Raw genomic sequence first — 23,668 nt, forward strand, 5'->3', positions numbered from 1 at the left:
TAAGAGAAGGACTGCCCAGTCTTACTTAATGTACCAAATCGTGAAGCTGAGTGAACAGTCAGAAAAGCAAGTAGTGAAACAAGAGCTTGGGGGCAACAACCATTGATTATCTTGAAGAGCCAACATGCCACCTTAAATTCAACACTGGCATCCAATGCTGATCTCTCAATAATGAAGTCACACGCTCAAATGTTTTGCATACTTACTTATTCGATAAGGCTTATTCCACTGGCAATTCTACTATTTAACATCTCTCTCATGTTGACTGTATAGGTTATTCGCCAGTTGCTTCACCCCTGACATTCATCCCGTGTTATCCCTTGTTCCTTCCCCTCCTGTCACATTCCGTATCTGTGCCATCTATATATTATATTGTATCCTCTTGAATTCATGTAAGCCACATTGCGCCTGCTCTTGTGGGGAAATGTGGGGTACAAATGCACCAAATAAAATCTGAAAATCATTCTTGCAGCATTCTGCCAAAGCTGGATCCTCTTCTTGATCTTTTGAGCAGTGCCCACATATAAAACGCTACGGTAGTCTGAGACAGAAATATTGTTTGAACCAGTTATTGAAAATGCTCTGGATAAAATAAAGATCTTACTGATCTTAATTAGCAAAATGTAAAAAATATCTTTTTGCTAAGGTTATTTATCTGCTTATCCATTGTTAATTGAGTATCCAAGATAACTCCTAATATTTTAGCAGATGCATATATTCCATTTGTTCTCCAGTTTTCAGTTTTAAATAGTTTAGAACCTCTAGCAAAGTGTTACTGAAAATACAACAAATTAGTTTTTTCAGTATTAAGTTTCCGTAAGTTGCTAGAAGCCCAAACCTGAACTTTCGCAATATATTCCAAGATCAAAGTATTAGGGGCCCTTTCACTAAGCCACGGTAGGCTCTATGTGCGTGCAGCGCATGCCCAAATGAGACTTTCGCCAGGCCAGTGCACCTCCTGATGGTAATTTCAGATTTGGCATGCGCCCATTACGCATGGATGAATTATTTATTTATTTTCTCCTATGCGTGGCAGTTCTGACTGTAATCGGCACTGTGTGCAGACCGGTCACCACCCATGTAGCACGTGAGCCTTTACCACTGGAACAATGGGTGGAGTTAAGGGCTCAGGCCGGTTTTGGGCGCGCTGGTTTCATTGTTACCGCAGGCCCTTTTCCCATCCCATTGAAAAAATGTCCTTTTTTGTAGATGCGATAAAATCTGGCTGGGCTTGCTCGCCCAATACATGCGCCTACACTTCCGCAGGCCACTTTTTAACGCTGCTTAGTAAAATGGCCCCTTAGAGACATCTGGCGTTGAATGTAGTGGAACTAAAATAAAAATATAATCAGTGTATGAAAATAGGTGATATTTAGAGGATTCGAAAAGAGATTCCAAGGTACTCATAAAAACGTTAAACAGGATAGGCGACAACTGGGAACCTTATGGTATGCCATATACTGATCTCCAACAACCAGAAAAGGCATTATTTTTTTAACGCTGAAGAAACCCTTTAATCCACTCATACTTTCCAGAAATTCCCAGTTCTAGCAGCTTTCTAACAACAGAGAGTGATAACTGTGCCAAAAGCTCCAGATTTATCAAATTGTAATAACAGAGATGATATCTTCTTACTTAACAGAGATGTTACTTTTGATACTAAAGCTAAAAAGAGTGATTCAGTGCTATTCATGCTTCGAAAGCCATGCTGTGAATCATGTAAACAATGAAAAGACTCCATGAAGGATGTAACTTGTGATGTAACAAGAGATTCCATAAGCTTAGAATGTGAGAATGATCTTTCTTAGTTCTAAAGCAAAGTTACCTTCCTGAAGCAACTTATTCAATAATAACAACTAACTAACTAATCTCAACAGGTATGTCATTGAGTATGTCCATGTTCTAGCAAGTAGTTTGAATGATTTGTCTCAAGTGCAGTCTTGTGACGACATTGCTCCATTTCCAGATTGAGGAGCATTTTCAATATGACATCTAAATCCGATTTTGGACGTTTTGCTGAAACGTCCAAAATTCAAGTGGCAAACATAGCAATTTTCGAACCAGAAAAACATCTGTCTCTTTGTTTTGAAAATGTCTGTTTCCTACACATTTTGTGCTCGGCGTGTTTGGTTGTTTTTTTTTTTTTTTGTAACCATTAAAAAAAAAAATGGCCAAGGGAAAAATGCACAAAAACAAGCCATTGGGACATATGGGAGGGCCAGCATTCTTAGTTGACTGGCCACACAGACATCCCAGCAGAGCAGTGGGGCACCCTAGGGGACACTGCAGTGAATTTCAAATAAAAGGTAAACATTTCACTGTTACCCCCTTATATTGTATGGGGAGCCCTCCAAAAACCTACTGTACCCAACTGTACACCACTACAATAGCCCTTATGGCTGCAGGTGTCACCTATATGTGGGTACGGTAGGGTTTTGGAGGGCTCACACTTTCCACCACAATTGTAACGGAGTTAGGATATTGGCCTGGGTTCCCTTTTCTGCAGTGCACTGCACCAGCTACTAGGCTACTCATGGACCTGCTTACTGCTCTGGTTGGACTGACCATAACATCTGAAGCTGTCACAGAAGGAAATACTGTTCCTTTCACATCTATGGTGGGGGGGGGGGGGGGGGGAGTAGGAGTCGTGCCTTAATTCCTCCAATGTTCATCTGGTCATTTAGTGCAACGTTTTCTGACTTAGACCAAAACATCTAACTTTTAGCCCTGGATGTTTTTGCTTTGTTCCATTATGGCAGAAAAATGTCCAAGTTCTGGGAATGCCCAAATCCTGCCCCCAACATTCCCCCTTGTGATTTGGGTGCACCGCAGACAAGCTGCATAGAAAAAGGTCTTTAAAATGGGTTTCAAAAATAGAGATTTGGACATTTTGGCAAAAAAGTCCATCTGCCACTTTGTCCTGCTTTTTGGACGTTTTTCTGTTTAAAAAATGAGCCTTTAAGTTCAACAGCATAGGTTGCGCACACCCACCTACTTTCAATTTTTTTCCTAAGTACATCTTTTACTAAACTTAACTAGTGATTCCTGGCTTGGAAATAGGTATATTAACTTGTGAAGGATTTCAGACTATAGGTTTTTGGTTTGATATATGAATATTAGGTGTGAGACACAGTGATTTAACACTGAAATTATAGAAATAAATGACGAGAGCTACTTAATGTAGAAGATGCAGAGGGAACAGAGTATCAGTTATGCTTCAGCTAGTTATATACTGCCCAAAATCGCACTCTAGGTGCCCTTTTACAATGGCGTGGAAGGGCCTACGTGCTAATTGGCACTACCGGCCGGCTAGTGCGTGAGCCAGATGGTAATTCCGAATTTGGTGGGCGTCGAATCCCGTGGTAGAAGATAATTTTTTACTTCCACGGGCTGCTTACCCGGCGGTAAACAGCAGTTGGCGCAAGCTGCGTGCTTACTGCTAGGTCAATGGGTGGCGGGAAAGTCTCAGGCCAAAAATGGACACGTTCTGGTTTCAGTTTTAGCACATGTCCATTTTCTAGCCCCTTAAAAAAAAGGCCTTTTTTCCTAGATGCGGTAAAAAGTGGGCCAGCGCACACCCAAAAGGCACGCTTACATTACCGTAGGCCACTTTTTTCTGGGGCTTAGTAAAAGGACCCCGTCTATTCCCACAAAACTGATAGAGCATCATGCAGGTCAGACACTGCAAGGTTAGGTGGTACTGGAAGAAAACAGAGTGGCTGTTCAAAAGGTGGGACCATAAACATGCCTCCAGAGAAAAGTATAGAGGGGAAATAAAAACTGGAGAGGTTAGGGAGAGCCAGTTTGAAGAGGATGGGGGGGGTGGCGACAGGATGGTGGAGGCTGACAGGGTATGTGCTTCTCATGATGAAGATTTTTTTGACAGTCGGGCTCCTACTTGAAAAATAATGATCTATGATGTAAACTAAGCAAAATAAAATATCCAAATTGGGGAAATTCCCAGGGGGAAACATATTGATCTATATTAGGTGATATGTGTTATATAAAAGTAAAAGGGGAAGAACTATACACTTAATTGTTAATCCAGTCTTCAGTTTTGGTTTGAATAACATGATCATAAAAATGGGAAAATATATATATATATATATATATTTCATGAAGCAAGAGGTTTGCTACTCCTGCTTTACCAGTAGTCATATTACTACTGCTCTCTTTCCTTGATGGTGACAGGATGTGAATTCCTTTTCCAGTAATTCATTTTCTCAGTCTTATTCAAAAGGCAAAAGAGGAGATTATCCTCATTCTATAGATCAGCCCTACTCTTGGATCATAGCCAAAAGACTGAGACACAATCAAACTTTTTATCAGAGAGGATTCAAAGAAAATAACGTTCCTTTCTTTATGGTCATAAAAGTAGACCGTGTTAAGGTTAGCAGAGCACTGTTTACTTTACTTGTTTTTAATGGAGAGGGCAGTTTTGAAACTTTGCACCCATGGGCCTGATAAAAATGAAATTCCCTCGAGTTTCCCTTGGAAAATGTGGACAAGAAGGGAATGCAAGGTGGGGATTTTTGTTTTGCTTTCTTTGTTTTTCTTTAGTATCTGGGTACAGGGTGTGTTCAGCTAGGTGAAAAGTAGGCATTAAAGTACGTATGGAGATTTCATTCTGCACTTCTTGACCTAACCCTGATTCATTTTTACTGTAGGTAAAAGTACCCGACACCATGAAAACTGTATGCACTCTTCAGTCACTAAAAGTGGACAGTGTTTAACCTGCATTTTTACATGAGTAAATATGGATTAGCAATACAGAAATGAACAGAGGCTAGTCCCCTTGCACCAATGGTATGCACAGAAGAAAGCAAAGGGTATGCAATCAGCAGATTAAATGAGTACAATACATTTCACCAGCTGGGTATAAACATTCTCTTATATTCATTATTTATTGATTTGTTGATTGCCTACCTCTTGCTTTCTGTCTATGTAAACATGAAATCTTTTTATTATTGCGCCCTAGTATGGTAATTTAAAAGGGTTTTTTTTTTTTTTTAGCTTCCTTAGCCAATATTGTGAAGAGAAGATGGTGTCACAGTTCAGATACCTGCAGCTCTGATTATAATATGCTCATACTGAAAGGAGATAAAGAACTGCACTGAATATAAATGATCTGGTGTGACTTTTATATGAATGAAGTTGTTTTAGTAGTTAAAATTAGCTGAAGAATGCTTTTATCATCTTGAGCTGAAATAACAGTTAACTAATATGTCTTTCTAGGATCTGGTGAGAATTTACATACCATAAGATAGACTGTGAAATACAGTAAACCAGTTTGTTTTTGTCTAGTCTGATTTATAAATTTAACATCCATAACAGCTCATATTCACTGGTATTGGTCATTTTTTGTTCTTTGATTTTCTAACAAATTGTGTGTGTGAAATAACTTACTCATTATATCCTGATTTGAGAAAGGGAACGTTAGTCCAATTAAAAAAAGTATCATAGATACGCATGTTAACAAAAACAAAAGCGTATGTAATATGTGATGGACATGTATCTGTTAAGAAATTACAAGCAGCATTTACTACTACTTGATAGACTGTCTTTGCGCTCAGATAAGATTGCAGGGAAAATTGTGTCACTTGAGAGATTTGATATCTGTAGATTTCCCATTCTTTAGGGGGGGGGGGGGGATGGGGAAGCTACTTTCTGGTCCAGTAGCAGTATAGGTAAATGAAGAACATGGTGGTGGAGGGTTGTTAGGTTTTGTTTTGGTTTTTTTTAATTTGTTTTGTTTTGTTTTTAACTGGCAGACGCCAACACATTTAGAAATTATCATTCTTGTTGACAGTCTTATAGGTCATGTTTGGATTTTTATTTTAAATTTAACTTTTTGTTTTCCAGATGAGGGCAGGAATGCAGTTGACCATGCGGGTGGTGCACAAATTGTAGTTGACCATTTAAGGTCACTGTGCACTGTAACAGATCCAGCCAATCAGAAGCTCATGACTGTCTTTTGTGGCATGCTGATGAACTATAGCAATCAGAATGGTAAACACAAGTGAGAATTTGCTTCATTTGCATACACACAATATTATTTCTAACTCATTTTCAGGAAAAAGAAAAAAGCTTGGACAAAATATTTCAAGTTACGCATTTAACACTGTCATTCTTTTTAAATTAAACTTCCATCAGTTACTAATTTAAAATAACTTGAATAAATTATATGCCAAACTCTGGAAAGTAGGATTCAGTATTCTATAGCTTCTATCTCCATCTGTCTAATTTTCTACCACATTCTGCTGTCATTTTTGAGCCCTTTCTTTAATAAAATTGTAACTATTGGACTGAGATGCAGACCAGTTAATTGCTTGTGATAAACTTTTAAAAAATGGAGCACTCTGTGCAAATTCAACAGTATAGAGGAGAGAAAATTTAGAGTATTCGTTGTTAAATTGAGATAGTTTATACTTTGAATGAATATGATGGAAAGGAGCGTACCCTGTTAGTGTGACACAATGTAAGTTTGTTTGTTTTTTTAAACCGAAACATAGTATACCTATAGGCTTATTTTCGAAAGAGAAGGACGCCCATCTTTCGACACAAATCGGAAGATGGGCGTCCTCACAGGGTCGCCCAAATCTGTATAATTGAAAGCCGATTTTGGGCATCCCCAACTGCTTTCCGTCGCGGAGATGACCAAAGTTCCCGGGGATGTGTCAGAGGAGTAGCGAAGGCAGGACTTGGGTGTACCTAACACATGGGCATCTTCGACCCATAATGGAAAAAAAGGGTGTCCCTGACGAGCATTTGGACGACTTTACCTGGTCCAGTTTTTCTTACGACCAAGGCACAAAAAGGTGCCCGAACTGACCAGATGACCACCGGAGGAAATCGGGGATGACCTCCCCTTACTCCCCCAGTGGTCACTAACCCCCTCCCACCCTCAAAAACCTTTAAAAATATTTTTCCCAGCCTCAAATGTCATACTCAGGTACATCGTAGCAGTATGCGGGTCCCTGGAGCAGTTTTAGTGGGTGCAGTGAACTTCAGACAGGCGAACCCAGGCCCATCCCCCTCTACCTGTTACACTTGTGGTGGTAAATGTGAGCCCTCCAAAACCCACCAGAAACCCACTGTACCCACATCTAGGTGCCCCCCTTCACCCATAAGGGCTGTGGTAGTGGTGTACAGTTGTGGGGAGTGGGTTTTTTTTTTTTTGGGGGGGGGAGGTTGGGGGCTCAGCACACAAGGTAAGGGAGCTATGCACCTGGGAGCAATTTGTGAAGTCCACTGCAGTGTCCCCTTGCGTACCCGGTTGGTGTCCTGGCATGTCAGGGGGACCAGTGCACTATGAATGCTGGCTCTTCCCACGACCAAAGGGCTTGCATTTGGTCGTTTCTGAGATAGGCATCCTTAGTTTCCATTATCGCCGAAAATCAGAAATGACCAAGGCTAAGGACGACCACCTCTAGGGACAACCTAAATGTCAAGATTTGGGAGTCCCCGATTGTATTATCGAAACGAAAGATGGACGCCCATCTTGTTTCGATAATACGCGTTTCCCTGCCGCTTTGCTGGGACATCCTGCGAGGACGTCCTCAGGAAAACTTGGGCGCCCCTTTCGATTATGCCCCTCCTAGTGTACCTGAATTGTAACTTAGCCTTGAGCTACTACTGAAAAGGTGTAAGCAAAATCCAAATTAATAGCAAATTTAATAATATTAGGGTATGGATATCTTTGTGGTTAATTTATTTATTTATTACATTTTTACCCCGCACTTTCCCCACACACAGCAGATTCAATGCGGCTTACATAGTAAATAGGATTACAAGGTTTTTGGCACTATAGGGGACCTTAATAGTTTTCAAAACTAGTTTTAAACATGTTTTAACCTTTGTAAAATATTTCTATTAATTTTTTTTTACTTAGTTGTATTAATAATGTATTAGCTATTGCAGTATTTTTCTAATAATTCAAAGTGATTGCCTGTGCTTTTTGGTTTTCACATTGATATTTGCACCCATTTGGAGCGTATTTAGTAACCTGCGTTTAAGGTTTTGCACTCAAGTGAACGCTAACATCTAAAGTTAAGGTATATTAAGTTAGAAAAATGGTAGCCATGTCACTAACATGGGGCAGTGGTTAGTAGTGTGTGTTAATTGCTAGGCCCTTACAAACAATGCAGTTAACTACACTTCAGGAGGTGAAAATGTATGCATTTTTCCTGTACTAAGTGGGGATGGCATTTAAAATGTATTTTGCAAACTACATAATAAGTATATGAGAGGAAACGGGCACAGGTTTAAGGGATTGAGATTCACAAAAGTGCAGTTTGTGATGCTCTAAGCAAACATTAAGGGACAAATGGAAAAATTAGCTCTCAGAAATACTGAGGGCTATTCCCATGAATCACTTTAAATGCCAAGGTCAAACTTTTACAGTTGATACGCCAGAAAACAGGGAGCCATAAGAGTTGTTTGAAGAAGTTCACCAATCTTAAATTTTAATTCTCATCTGATTTTTTTCCATCTTTGACCTTCAGTGTAGTAGGATCATATATTTAATGAATTCAACTTTGACAGTGCTAAGGTCCTCAGTATCCTTTTCCACAGATTTTTGTTCTTTTGTCAAGAACTAAAAGATGAACTACCCAGGTTCTGTCCTGGAGCCTGGACTTCCAGTGACAAAGAAACAACCTCTGCTGCTGAATTAGAAAATTTCTCCACCAATCCTAAACACATTTTTTTTATATTGAATTAAGATAGCACATCAGTTTCTCCTCTCTCTTTCAGCCAGTGGCATCAGCATTAACTGCGTGGGGGAATGGAGGAACTGAGTAAAACTTCAAGTTTTGACCACTGTTCTACTCTGCTTGGAGCCTCAATCAGGTTCTCTTCCTCTGAAATACTGGCAGTAGCGACCCTAATACCCACATATATGCTTGATATTTTTGTAAAGATTTTTTTTTTAACTTCCTCATTGACACTGAAGGCAGCTCCCTCTTTACTGTGCCATTAACTGCCACTCTTACATTCAGGAAAAATGGCAAGGGTTTTTGTCAGGTATATTCTAGTTAAGGTAAAACAAAAATGCTCCCTAGAAGCCCAATGACTAAACATAGACTTTCATATTTTGTTCATGTCATATGAGAACAGACTCGCTGGAGAAGGTGGAAAGACAGTGTAAAAGAGATCAGTAGCCAGATGGATTGACTCAATAACCGCGATGAAAAGAGCTGTCCAGAGTTGTTATGAGTCAGACTTCCCTCGGTGGCAATTAATCATCATCACTTTCTGGTTCTCAATAAAACGGAATGATTTTGTCCCATTCTAGACCTAAAGATCTCTAGCAAGCTTTTCCTAAAAGAAGACTACAAGATTTCCTTGAGCACCATCATTTTTCTTGTAAGCTGAGGAGAATGAAGTTTTATTCTGACTCACCTGGATAGAAATACCTACATAGATTGCTGTGTGTTATATATGGAGGGGTGGGAGTGGGTGTAGTATCAGACAGATTTTAATAGGGAAACACTAGTTGCAGGTTAAAGATGAACCTAGGGCACTATTTGTTTTTTGTTCTCTTGAAATACCTGGGTACTCCTAAGGAGTTTATGATGATGCCCATCCACCCTTTCAAGAGGTATGGGAAATGCCACACACTCTACTTCTTGTTGATACAGTATTTCATGTGTTCCATTTTTTTTTTTTGTCAGGCAGCTAAGGAATTTTATAGTGCTCATTTACCACAACAAAAAGGTAGGGTTAAATGGTCATTTCTGAATGGAGGCGGGTGAACAATGGAGTGCCACAGGGATCTGTACTGGGACCGTTGCTATTTAACATATTTATAAGCGATATGGAAATCGGAATGATGAGGGAGATTATTACATTTGCTATTCAAGGTTGTTAAAACACGGACAGACTTTGAAATAGTGCAGGAAGACCTTAGGAAATTGGAAGACTGGGCAGCCAAATGGCAGATGAAATTTAATGTAGACAAAAGCAAGGTGTTGCACATTGGAAAGAATAATCCAAATCATAGTTAACTGATGTTAGGGTCCACCTTGGGGGTCAGCACTCAAGAAAAAGATCTAGGTGTCATTGTACGCTGAAATCTGCTGAGTGTGTGGTGTGGTGCTCAAAAAGCAAACAGGATGCTAGGAATTATTAGGAATGGAAGATCAAAAATACTATAATGCCTCTGTATCGCTCCATGGTGTGACCACACCTTGAGTATTGCGTTCAGTTCTGGTCTCTGTATCTCAAAAAAAGATATAGCAGAATTAGAAAAAGTTCAAAGAAGAGTGACCAAAATGATAAAGGGAATGGAACTCCTCTAGTATGAGGAAAGGCTAAAGAGGTTAGGGATCTTCAGCTTGGAAAAGAGACTGATGAGGGGAGATATGATTGAGGTCTACAAAATCCTGAGTGGTGTAGAACGAATGGAAGTATTTTTTACTTGTTCCAAAAGTACATAGCCTAGGGGACAGTCGAAGTTACATGGAAATGCTTTTAAAACAAATAAGAAGAAATATTTTTTCACTCAACAAATAGTTAAGCTGTGGAACTCTTTGCTGGAGGATGTGCATAGGCGGTCGGTGGCCCAACTGCTTGGGGAGGCTAAAGGGGGCGGGGTTAGGGGTGGGGCCAGGGGTGGAGCTTAAATCCATAATTGTCTGATAACACACAGAAAAAAATAAATAAAAGTCACAATTAATACCTTTTACTAAATTTAGATATTAGCTATGTATCATATATCAAAGAATAAAGTGGTTGCTCAAAGCATATACTAACCACAATCGCTCAACTGCAAAACACTATGCACAACTTTGTGCAAAAACACACACAGAACCTTACTGTACCATAAATATTACACTGGGCAGAACCTAATACACCAATATACCACCCATACGGAAAATACAGACTGTCAACAATATGAAACAAGGGATCATAATATCACAATTCTCATGTAGAACCACAAAACATCCTAATTCATGTTTAATGTGGGATAAAATGCCATACATAAGTAAATAAATATAAACTTTTAATGTTGAGCACCTGATTCTCAAAGTGGACATATTCCAAACACTATAATGAAAATAAAATGATTTTTTTTCTACCTTTGTTGTCTGGTGACTTTGTTTTTCTGATCACGCTGGCCCAGTATCCGATTCTGCTACTATCTGTCCTCTTAACTCCGTTTCCAGGGCTTCCTTTCCATTTATTTCTTTTACTTTCCGCCTTTCTTCTTCATTTCTGGTCCTCAGCTTCTGCCTATTTTCTTCATCCATGTGCAGTTTTTCTCCTCTCTTCCTTTTCCCTCATCTCAACTCCTTCCTCGCTTTTCCCTCCCCTCCATCCATGTCCAGCTTTTCTTCTCTCTCCCCTCCTATCCCCTGCCCTCCATCCACCCATGTCCAGCAGTGACCCTCCTCTTCCCTGCCCTGCATGCACCCATGTCCAGTGACCCTCCATCCACCCATGTCCAGCAGTGACCCTTCTCTCCCCCTGCCCTGCATGCACCCATGCCCAGCGACCCTCCTCCCCTGCCCTCCATCCACCCATGTCCAGCAGTGACCCTCCTCTCCCCTGTCCTGCATGCACCCATGCCCAGTGACCCTCCTTCCCCTGCCCTCCATCCACCCATGCCCAGCAGTGACCCTCCTTCCCCTGCCCTCCATCCACCCATGTCCAGTGACCCTCCTTCCCCTGCCCTCCATCCACCCATGTCCAGCAATGACCCTCCCCTGCCCTGCATGAATTATTCTCCTCCCTCCCTCCGGATCCTGACTCTTCAAATTATTCGGGGCAGGCGCCGGGCGGGCAGGCAGTTTTGCCTGCCCGCTGCGAGCGCTGACTCTCCCCCACTGGCGCTGCCGCTGTCGGCGTTCACGCTTCAAAATGGCCGCCGAGACTTACAGAAGTCGCGGCGGCCATTTTTAAAGCGCGAACGCCGGCAGTGCCAGCGGGGGAATCAGCGCTGGCAGCGGGGCAGGCAGGCAGGCAAGACTGCGCCGAAGAATTAGTACACCACCGTCGCTGCGGCTGGCCTCCAATACCGGGCGCCTATGAGGATGTGGTAATGGTCGTTAGCATATCTGGGTTTTAAAAAGGTTTGGATAAGTTCTTGGGGGAAAAGTCCGTAGTTTGCTGTTGAGACAGACATGGGGAGGCAGCTGCTTGCCCCAGGATTGATAGCATGGAATGTTGCTAATAATTCAGTTTCTGCCAGTTATTTGTGACCTGACTTGGCCACTGTTTGGAAACAGGATACTGGGCTTGATGGATCATTGTTCTGACCCAGTATGGCTACTCTTATGTTCTATGTAAGTATGTTGCTTAAATCTGCTCTAGAATAGAGCCAAAAAAGCAAGAACATGTCCCGGAACATGGCATTCAAACCCTGGATGCTTTCTGAGAGAAACTCTATCCCTGCATCATATTCTGTCAGATCTATATGGTGCTGTACTTGTGTGCAGTCCTGGAAGGCCATCTCTAGGTCATTTATGAATATGTCATTACTCATCTATTTTGTGTGGTTCCCAAGAAGAGAGGTTCCTTCAGATCCATTTTAGATCTCGGAGGGCAAATTTTTTGCTCCATGTGCCTCATTTCAGAATGGAGTCACTGTGATTGGTTACTACTCTGATCAGAGCAGATGAGTTTCTTACCTGTCTGGACTTTATTGGAGACATATCTCCACATATTGCCATTCATGCACTGCACAAGCATTTTCTGTACTTCCTTGTTCTCTGCCAGCACTTCCAGTTCAGAGTGCTTCCATTTTGGCTCCAGCTCCGAGGACCATTTCCAATTGTATATAATGAAGACACTGCATGCAAATCTAGCTCATGCATATTAATTGGGGATAGCCTAAAAACCTGAGGACTGAGTTGAACCCCTGCTCTAGGTAGGTATTCAGCAACACCGAGGGAACGTGTAGCTGAAAATATGGCTAAAGTGTAACATCTAAATTAGGCTGGCTATATTTAATCACCCCTTGTTTTCTACTGCCTGAAATGAACTGTATATTTATTTACTTCTAATTTATTTTATATTTTCTGTACTTTAAATGCAATAATACTCTGTATTTCTCATTCCGGAAATGACAATTGCCATTACGGCATAATGTAAGCCACATTGAGCCTGCAAAGAGGTGGGAAATTGTGGGATACAAATGCAGCAAATAAATAATCTGGGTTCCCCAGCTAAACCTAACTGGTTAGCAGTGGAAATCAACTTTAACCTAGTAAGTTGTCTTTTATAAAAACATAACCCAAAAGGCCAGTGATACCCACTCCCACCTCTAATCCCAGATAGGTATACAGTGAAAACTAAGAGAGAAAAATCTATGCCCTTTTTCTGTTAATGTATGACAACACTGTTCATACATTCCCTGTGGCTCATCATTGTCTGTGGGCAACTCCTTGTTCATCCCCATTCCCCCCCCCCCCCCCCCCCCCCCCACCTCCGGCACGGTCATTTTGCTAGAACCTCTAAATCCACCTGAATGGAATTGATTCCTCTTTTCTGCTAGGTGGGTTTCCCTTTTTTCTGTAAAATATTCAGTAGTCATTAGAGGAAAATGGAGTATCGGGGGGGTCATCTTTTTTTGGAGGGGGGGGGGGTGAAGAGGGCTGCTTTTTTGTTCCCTGTATGAGAACTTATGGAAGGTTGGTTGCTACTATTGCACCTAAATTTGTTCAGCCAAGTTTTTAAGGGCAGTTACTTGCCAATAATAACAACATTTAAAGCACAGTACTTACGGCTCTTCAAATACAGCATTCGACATTAAATTCTAATACTACATAATACAAATAAACTTATCACATCAGTTGGCTATGAGCATAAGAGTGAAAACATACATCAAATGAAATAGACACATCAGTCAGCAACCTATTATCAGGAGAACATAAAAGTCAACTTCACAATTAAACAGCCCTAATTGGTTCCAAAGCACTTTCTGAAGAGTCGAGTTTTAACTATTTTTATTTGTGTCATCGGCCTGTTCAACACACTTGTTCCCTGAAAGAACTGAGCCAATTATTGCTAAGTATTATGCTAACAATATGTTCTTGGGATGCTTCTAACCCGACCTCCTTTTTCACCGGCTACATGTGCACACAGCAGTTTTGTACAGAGGGAGACGTTTTTAAACCAGTCAGATTTAATTAGCTGGCCACCAGAGTTACCCAGTTAAATCTTTGGATAATTTATTTTATTTATTTTTATTTTTTGAGTTTTGCTCACACCTTTTCAGTAGTAGATAAAGGTGAGTTACATTCAGGAATACTGGGTATTTCCCTGTCCCTGGAGGGCTCGCAATCTTACTAAGCCACGCTATAGACGCGCTAGATACACGCATAGGAATATGTGGAAGTCTCGCACGCGCTAATTTTTAGAGTGTGCTAAAAACACTAGTTCACCTTAGTAAACAGGGTTCCTTAGTTTGTACCTGAGGGTTAAATGACTTGACACACTAAAAACTCCAGTAGTTTACAAAAACACTTCTTTTTATTGTTACAACACTGTGTCTTCACAAATCAGTTGACATTGGTCATCTGACTACACTTTCATTCACCACTCACCCAAGATCTTGCCCAAGATCACAAGGAGCAGCAGTGGGATTTGAACCAGCCACCTCTGGATGTCAAGATCGGTGCTCTAACTACTAGGCCACTCCTGCTTTCTTTGTATATTTTGGTGAATAACAGTGGTGATTTTCTACCATGTCACCCTGGTCCTGTACCAGAGCTCTTAATCTTGTTTACACCATAATATACATTTTTTTATGAAATCTAATAAACATACAGACACTCAAAGGGTTAGGCTGAAGCAAAATCTGAAAAGAGTGAAAAATTGTACTGTTCCCAGTAGAGCTGGCAGTTAATGAATGTTAAATTAGTCCAGCAGAATAACAGTTCCAAAGCAAGTCTATCCTGGCTGAAAAACATTGTTTCATTATGATTCTGCCAGATAGTCCAGATGTGTGGGTTTTATCTCCCAACCAGCATATGAAAGCAGAGAGCACTGAGATTTCAGTAATGTCAACACCAGTATAAGAAGTGATAACAGCCCTTGAACTTGCCAATATTTCTCTGCCTCTGGTGTAGCAGGATGAAGTGTTGGGCTGACTCCCTGGGGCACAGGCTGTGGTATGTAGCTCTGTGTTTGAGGGCTAGATGCACTAAAAAATCATTAGAGCCCTTCCCTTACCGATTCCCTTAGCGAATCGGTAAGAAACGGGCATGCATTAAGGAAAGGGAATTCAAATGAGCTGCTCGTTGTAGCTCACTTGCATTCTCTATTCCATCGGTAAACAGTCGGCCAGTCGAGCATGTGCAGAGCAGCCAAGCGTTATGTTGGCTGCTCTGCGCATGCCAAATATGCCTCCCTGTGCCACCCGAAAGGAAGACGCTGCACCGCTCACCTCCTCCACAGCCTGCTTCAAGAAGGCTCCGATCCTAAGGAGAGTACAGTTGAGGACGCCCATCCAAAAAGACGTCTGTTTTGGCCGTCATTCCCCTCCCCCCTCCCCCCCCCCAGCAATAATAAAAACGTCCTTTTTGGACATGCTTCACTCAGCTGAGAGACCTGGAAGTCTCTGAGCCAATCACAACGCGTTTAGCTGAGCTAAATACGCTGTGATTGGCTCAGAGACTTCAAGGTCTCTCAGCTGAGTGAAGCACGTCCAAAAAGGACGTTTTTATTATTGCGGGGGGGGGGGGGGGATGACGGCCAAAAAGGACGTCTTTTTTGAAGCGGAGCGCTATATGTTTTTTCGTTTTTTTGAGTGAAGGACGTCTCTGACGAGCACTTGGATTTCCCCCCCCCCCCCCCCCCCCCCCCGATTTTTTTTGTTACTTTTATAGCAGTTTTTTAATCCTGCGCAACCCCAACGAGAGGTACAGACCTCTCGTTAGATTTTCCAGTGTTAAGGCAATCGGAAAATGGTAGTGCATCTCATTACAATAGGGTTTCTACACAATTTGCTCATCTGCATACCGTTTTCGTTAGCGGCTACCGTCATCGAAAAATGGCTCGGAGAAGCCTTTAGTGCATGCCAGGGTTTACTACTTACTCGTTAAGTTTAGTGCATCTGGCCCTGAGTCCTTTGCTCAGTGAAGCTCTCGGGGCTTGATCTATGGAACTTTGCCCTGATTGAGCAGGAAGAGATTCTCTCTGAGCCCTGTGTGCCTTGTCTTTGTGTGGCAGTGGCTAGTGGTGGTCCTGCAGGGCCATGATCAATAGAAGAGTTTAGGAATCCCAGGCTCTGTCTAGTGGTGGTCACATGGGGTCACTCCAGCAGAGGTAAGTCCAGTTTTGAGGTCTTCCCCTTAGTTTCTTGCCCCCCTCCCTTTTTACTTGCATAGAAAGATCTTTACTTGTGATGAATCTTTTATAGAATTACCCTGCACAGTGTTCAAATCTTCAAACATTTCCTGTGGTTATTAATGTAAATATTCAAGGTAGCGCCATTGTTTTCAATAACCTAATTTTTCCCATCCACGAGGTAGAGAGCTGTGCCCACTTCTTAAATTTGTGATTTCAGAGGTGTAATTTTTCTCGAATAGAGGCCTTTCATGTTATGGAGTGGGGGGATATATCTATAAACATTTAAATTCTTCCCTCACAAGCTTGAAATCGGAGGCACACTACAGTAGCAATTTCCAAGGTCCTACCAGGAAATTTTCTGATTTAGATCTATTTACCTTGTAGCCAGACATAGAACACTTTTTTTGATCTATTGCATTTAGAAGATCTGAAAACATTAGTGAGAAAAGCAGTATGTCATTTACTTACAAAAGATTTTATAAAATCAGTCCTGGACTGAAAACCCGGTAATATCGGGTGTCCTGTATTTGTGCTATTGGTTCCATGGTCAAATCAAACACAGGAGAGATGTGGCATGCTGGATTTGGAAGGAAGTGGATATTTGTTTATTGACTACTATCTGTGCCATAGGGTTTTTACATCTTTTCCTCTATCCACTTAAGTTCCATAGGGATTTTATATTTCCTTTTCATCCTCAACAGATCAGGCCAGAGGTGGTGGGCTATGCCCATCTACAGGGCCGCCGAGAGACTGAGCCGGGCCTGGGGCAAGGCCTTCCCCGGGGCTCCCTCAATCTCTACCACTGTCGCCTCCCTTTCCTGCTCCCAGGCCGCCAGCGCTGCAGTCCACGGTCTCACCTGCCCGCCCTCGGCTCCGTCGATAGGCCCCCTCTGTCCGCCATCGTGACCAGGCCCCCTGCATTCAAATCGGCAGCGCCTCACCTCCATGTGAAAGCGGCAGATCGCCTCCCTTTGGGCCTTCTCTCACTGTGTCCTGCCCTCGTCACGTCCTGTTTCCGTGAGGGTGGGGCACAGGGAGATCCTGAAGGGAGGCGATCTGCCACCTTCACATGGAGGTGAGGCACTGCTGATTTGAATGCAGGGGGCCCGGTCACGGTGGCGGACGGAGGGGATCTATCAACGGAGCCGAAGGTGGGCAGGTGAGACCGGGAACTGCAGCGCTGGTGGCCTGGGAGCAGGAGGAGACCCCGGCGCCGGGCCCCCCTTGGAGGCCCAGGCCCGGGGAATTTTGTCCCCCCTGCCACCCCCCCCCCCCCCCTCGGCGGCCCTCCCCACCTGCTGTTCTCAATTGATGATTTTTCTTTTGGTTCACGCTCTGAGCTTACCCTTGATTTGCATATTAACTTTCTGGGCTCCTGTTGTAACTTATTTCTTTTTAGTCTGTTTGGCTTTCAGGGCTGTCCTTGAATTTGTTTTTTAGCTGATGCCTGTCAATATGCAGAATGCTTCTGAGTTAGTCCCTGCCCTATTTTGGGATTTCAGCGAAGTATTCTCTCAGGATTTGCAGTTTATCAATCTTATTTATGCAGTTCCATTTTTTCCTTTTTCACTGGCAGCTATCATACACCAGCTGTGCTGGCTCCCTGGTTCAGCTCAATTCAGCTGTATTGCTTGCTGGCACCTGAGTCCTCCTCAGTTCATTTTTTCTAGCAAAAAAGGTGCCAGTACTCAAATGGTAGGCCACCCTTCAGGGGTGAGGTGATCACTGAGGGATCCACTCCACAATAGCCAGGCCCCCTGCAACCAGTCACAGAATCTATGACAGGGCAGAATTGGTGTGTAGAACCTGAGCTCTTTCATTAAAACTTGGGGTCCATGGGTCAGTTTTAGCAAACAATTGAAAAAGGGGCCGGTACTCTGTACCCCCAAGTAGCCCCTCAAAAAAAGCCCTGGCCCTCCTTCTTCCTTTGTATATGTTGCTTGGTCACTGGACTTTTCAGTTGTCTTATTGTTTTATTGAGCCTCTCTACCGTTTGTCTCCTGGGGCTTTCGGCTTCAATTAAATATGAAGGGAGCCAGGGGCGAACTGACAGTGATCTGGGCCCCTGGGCAGTGAAGGTCATTGGGCCCCCTGACTGCTGCCTGCTGCTCCCCTTCTGCACATTACAGCCTCCCTACTTTTGCAGCTGCTGGCCCCCTCCCACACACTATATAGACGCTTGAGCCTCAGTGGGCCCTCTCCAGTCCTGCCTTGAAGGGCCCTGGTGATCCTAGTGTCTTTTTCAGGGACAGGAAAGAACCCGCTGCTGCTACTGTGCCTGGTGCCACCATGTTTCCAAAATGGCTGCTGAGACTTCCTGAGGTAGAAAGTCTTGGAAGCCATTTTTAAAACACGGCGGCAAGTGGGCAGGAAAGAGGTTCTTTCTAGCCTGATAGAGGCCACTAGACCACCAGGACCTTTTGAGGTGGGATTGGGGAGGGCTGACTGAGGCTCTGGGGGAAGAGCCTCTGGGCCGCTTAGAGCCTCTGGGCCTTCGGGCACTGCCCGGTTGCCCATGTTATCAGTCCGCCCCTGAAAGGAGCTCTGTCTTTCTTGAAGCTTTTGCTGATTTCAGTGTTACTTTCAGGTTGTGTTCTGCTGTGTCTAATTGCCCTCTTCTGCAGGCAACCACTGGTTTTCCATCGTGTAGGCTTAAGCCTTGCAGCTGTGCTGCATTGACAATGCCCTGTCCTTTCTATATTAGGAGGTGTATATCAACTTGGCTACATATGCAGGCCATTACTGGATAATGTTTCACCTATGTCCTCTCATGCTGCTTTTTCCTTAGTATTAATTCTGAGCTTTAAAAGAGTATTTCCTATACATCGGGCTTAGATGCAGGTTCCCCCCCCCCCCCCCCCCCCCCCCCCCAACCTTGGTTATTCTTATCCACAGTACCATCTGTCCTTAGTCTCTCAGGCTAAGTTATACTTCTTGTAAGCTCCTGCTTTCAATTTATGCTTAATATTGAAGATGCAGATGGTGAACCAGAAAGGCTCACTTTGTTTCACTGCACGGGGTCATGCTTCTCACAGCCTCTCAGCCATTCCTCTTGACATGCTCGACTTTCTTATAAGGTGAAAGTCAGGTGTAAGAATCTGTTTCTTTTGATTATTCTCAGGGGCTCGTGCCGTTCTGGTGTCTTACCTCATTTGCTTCTCTTGGCAGCAGCTGATTTAATTTAAATGGTTCTCATTTCATGGCTTTCCTGGAACTCTGTCTAGCCGCACAGAATCAGCTGAGCTTATCTACATGGATTTATCTCGATGACCTGGAGAGAATTGGTCTGCTGCATTGTCTGTGCTTGATTATGCATGCTCATCCAAACTTGGCCTAAAGGATTAAGTTGCACTTGTTTTGGCTACATATTATTTATTTTACCTTAATGAGTTTGTTTCCCTTCTGTCTTCTGGAGTGTGGGGGTAGGTACTTTAATCTCAAGAAATCATTGATGTCCTTTCCCATATGCCTGGCTCCTTCATTTTTGTGATAGAATTCCGCCTCCTCAGTTCCGGCAGTACTTCAGATTTCTTTTGGCTTCATTTTAATAATAACCAATCATTGAACTGGCGGAGTCACTCTTTCACTTTAGCCATTGCTCATTGGTTGTGTTGAATGGCACTTCATCCTCTCACTGTCTTCCTGAAAGGCTTTTATTGTCTTAGTCAGTGAGCATTGCTTTTGCTATTTTGAGCTCTTCCACAATAATTTTAGCTAGCTGCTGTGCCTACCACATCCAGTCTCCCTTCATTTGGAATTTTTTTTTAACCATTTTCAGTTATGGGTTATCATTGTCTCATTTACCTGAGAGGTCTAGCTTTTCATCTGCCTTCCTGTCCTGTCAGTCTGATATTTTTACATACCTCTTTCTGACCTTTCAGTTCTTGGGGTTGGAATTCTTTCATTTTCACTGTGGTTCATTTGGAGAATATTTGAGCTTTCCTTAATCTTGTATTGCTCTTCTGTCTTGTTTTCAACTCCCACCCTATTTGGGTACTGCTTTGCTATATCCCACAAGTTGTGGACTGATCTGTTGAGGATGAAAAGAAAGGAAAAATTCTTACAAGAGAGTTGCATAGGGACAGAAATTTCACGTGTCTCTGCCTGTCCCCACTGGAATCTTCTCCATTCCCGCCCATCCACTGTACTAAAATAACCTGTCCTTTGGTAAAATAACCCAACATAACAGTAGCCCATATTGATAACACCTCCTCTCAGTGCTTATGGGGATTTCAGTGCTATCAACCATATTCATTAATTTTCTTTTTTAGTGCTATTATAATTGCTAAGCTAGCTTAGAAACACAAGGATAGGTAGGTTGGTCTGGCATTATACTTCGCGGGAACCCCACAGGATCTGCATCAATCCCTGTAAGATCCCTGTGGACCTGGAGGGGATCCCCATAGGAGTCTTGTGGACCTGGAAGGGATCCCGCAAGATTCCCGCTAACCCCATTCCTGTGCAGCTCTCTAATTCTTACCTGATAATTTTCTTCCCTTTAGTCGTAACAGATCAGTCCAGAATCCTGCCCTTTTTTGGTTACACAGAACTCCTTATGTATGTGTTTATCTCATGCATTTCAGCCACATACTGTGCGCAGAAGAAGTTGGAACAGTTTTCTTAAAAAAAAAAAAAAAAAGAGTGAGAGACAAGGAGAGGTTAATAGTGTTCTAAGGTTTTCTCTTGGGAATGATCTTATCTGATCTGGCTGCTAACTGATTTTATCTACAACTTCCAGCCAATGGCTTTTCATCACATATTTCAATCAGTGAGGCATACTATATTTTCTTAGTTCTGTTACTCAGTACCTCTGAATTATGACAAGCACTTTTCATGGGTTTAGTTTGTGGGACCTTTTATAATCAAATTACTAATCTCACTGTTGACTTTCTATCCTATAGCATGTTTCTAACATCTCCACTGTTTTGTCATTTGAAATACTGAGGCCCCGATGCTCAAAAGCAAACGTGGGTGCTAGAGACTATTAGCACCGTGTTTGCTGGCACCTGATGATAAGAGCCGGTGAGCACATGAAACAATGAGCTTGCCATATCTATCCACTAATTGTATGCAAATGTATACAAAAGAGGATCTCCTGCATTCCTCTGTAATGCTCAGTCTGCATCGCATCAAGGGCACTGCTCCTGAGGCAAACCCTGTGCTAGCTCAGAGCTGGCATTAGGGTTTGCCAAACAGGGGAGGAATTGGGAAGACCAGCTAGCACAGTCCTGGTGGTCCAGTGGACCCCAGACCTCCATAATTATAAGGGCTTGGAGGTCCAGTGGACCTCCATACCCCTTAGCCCCCTACCGACCCACCCCGCACAGGCACAATTCTCCTGCAGAACTGGAAATGGCTTCCTAATGTTCAGCGCTGACAGTGCACCTAAATTTGCATGTCATTAGCGGTGAACATTAGGGAGCTGTTTTGCAGTGCTGATGCACCTTAGTTTTGGACATCTGCACCTGAGAATTCCAGGGGCTGCATGATACTTTTGAGGTGAAAATCACCAAGAACTACCTTTTCTCTCTCTCTCTCTCTCTCTCTCTCTCTCTCTCTGCTAGTAGATGGGTATAACCCACAAGTTCTGTACTGATCTGTTGGGACTAAAGGGGAAAAAATGATCTGGTAAGGCTTAATATTTCTTTATGCAACACTTCAAAGAGAAATGGCCAAGACAGACATGAAAGGCCTTGTCTGCATCTAAGAAGGGCACTAATCCCAGGGATTAAATTCTTTGTTCAAGATGAAGGTAGGCAGTGGTGTGCTGGTAAATATTTAACATCAGGCTCTCTCCCCGGTCCACCTATGTGCCCCCCCCCCCCAAATTGCGGGGGAGAGGGATGGGGGACAATGCATTACTCCAGGAAAAAAAAATTAAATGATCCCAGGTTCCAATCTAATTCATGTTTAATGTGGGATAAAATGCCATAAATAAGTAAATAAATATAAACTTTTAATGTTGAGCACCTGATTCTCAAAGTGGACATATTCCAAACAATATAATGAAAATAAAATGATTTTTTTCTACCTTTGTTGTCTAGTGACTTTGTTTTACCTTTGTTTTTCTGATCATGCTGGCCCAGTACCTGATTCTGCTGATACCTGTCCTCTTAACTCCGTTTCCAGGGCTTCCTTTCCATTTATTTCTTTACTTTCCGCCTTTCTTCTTCATTTCTTACCCTACATCCCTAAATAAAAGCTGGGGCCTCTGCGGACTTGACTGTCCAGTGCAGTTTTTCTCCTCTCATCCTTTTCCCTCATCTCATCTCCTTCCTCACTCTTCTGTCCCCTCCATCCATGTCCAGCATTTCTTCTCTCTCCCTTCCCTCTCTTTCATCCACTCACGTTCAGCAACCCTCCTCTCCCCCCTGCCCTCCCCTCCATCCACCCATGTCCAGCAACCCTCCTCTCCCCCCCTGCCCTCCCCTCCATCCACCCATGTCCAGCAACCCTGCCCTTCCTCCATCCACCCATTTCCAGCGATTCTCCTCGCTCCCCTGTCCCCCCTCCAGCCACCCAGGTTGTCCAGTGGATTCTTCAGGGCAGGCAGGAAAGATACCCAGTCTTTCCTGCCCGCTGCCGGCGCTGACTCTCCCGTGGCGCTACTGCATCAATCTTCAAAATGGCCGCCAAGACTTACAAGGGTGGCCTCCAAGACTTCAGCAGAAGTCTCGGCGGCCATTTTTAAAGAGCGATCCGGCAGCGGGGGAGGGTCAGCGCCGGCAGCGGGCAGGCAAGACGGGGGATTCTTCCTGCCTGCCCCGAAGAATGCCTTCTTCAGGTACTCGAAGGGACCCTGTAGCTTGGGGGGGGGGGGGGGGGGAAGGGAGGAGAGCTGGCTCGCCCTCAAGAACAACCGGCTCGCAATTCGGTAAAAAGGTTAACAACCGGCTCTTGCAAGCCGGTGTGAGCCGGCTCCAGCACACCACAGAAGGTAAGTCATTTTAGATGTAAGACAGCCCACTCCTAATGAAGCATGTCTGGTCCTAATGTATCAAAAAGGGCCTTCAAGCGTACATTGCCAAATCTTAGCCAGAATTTTTATTTTTATGAACAGATTCATTATTTTTACAATCTACAAAGGAAAATGAAAAGTTGTCATGATGAAGTACAAAAAATAGCCAGAAGTTTTATATAAGCATTTGTGAAAGATATGGGTCAGTATGTATGTATGCATGTATGTATTTAAGACTTCTTATATACTGCTTTCCCAGCTGAAATAGTTGGCCACAATCAATGCGGTTTTTAACTTGTTGATGCAATACAGTGGTAGACAAGTATCCATTGGAGATTCATGTGATCTCAGATAGTTAAAATGTTGTTCCTGGGCTAAGTGCTATCTGATCCTGGCCTTGTTTTGAAGATCAGG

General features: G+C 43.1%; 1 protein-coding gene across 3 annotated transcripts in view; it reads left to right on the plus strand.

Moving 5' to 3' along the window:
* Positions 1-23,668, plus strand: part of RAP1GDS1 (Rap1 GTPase-GDP dissociation stimulator 1) — a 222,491-nt gene that overhangs the window by 99,851 nt on the left and 98,972 nt on the right. For 2 of the 3 annotated variants that reach the window (XM_030190713.1, XM_030190715.1), the window contains one exon: positions 5,863-6,009. The exons of the other annotated variant lie outside the window; for it this stretch is intronic. In XM_030190713.1, the coding sequence (XP_030046573.1) occupies positions 5,863-6,009 (147 nt within the window). The remainder of the gene's footprint in view (positions 1-5,862; positions 6,010-23,668) is intronic. 3 annotated transcript variants of the gene reach the window in all.

Source organism: Microcaecilia unicolor, chromosome 2, assembly GCF_901765095.1.
Source record: "Microcaecilia unicolor chromosome 2, aMicUni1.1, whole genome shotgun sequence".
NCBI classification, from domain to species: Eukaryota; Metazoa; Chordata; class Amphibia; order Gymnophiona; family Siphonopidae; genus Microcaecilia; species Microcaecilia unicolor.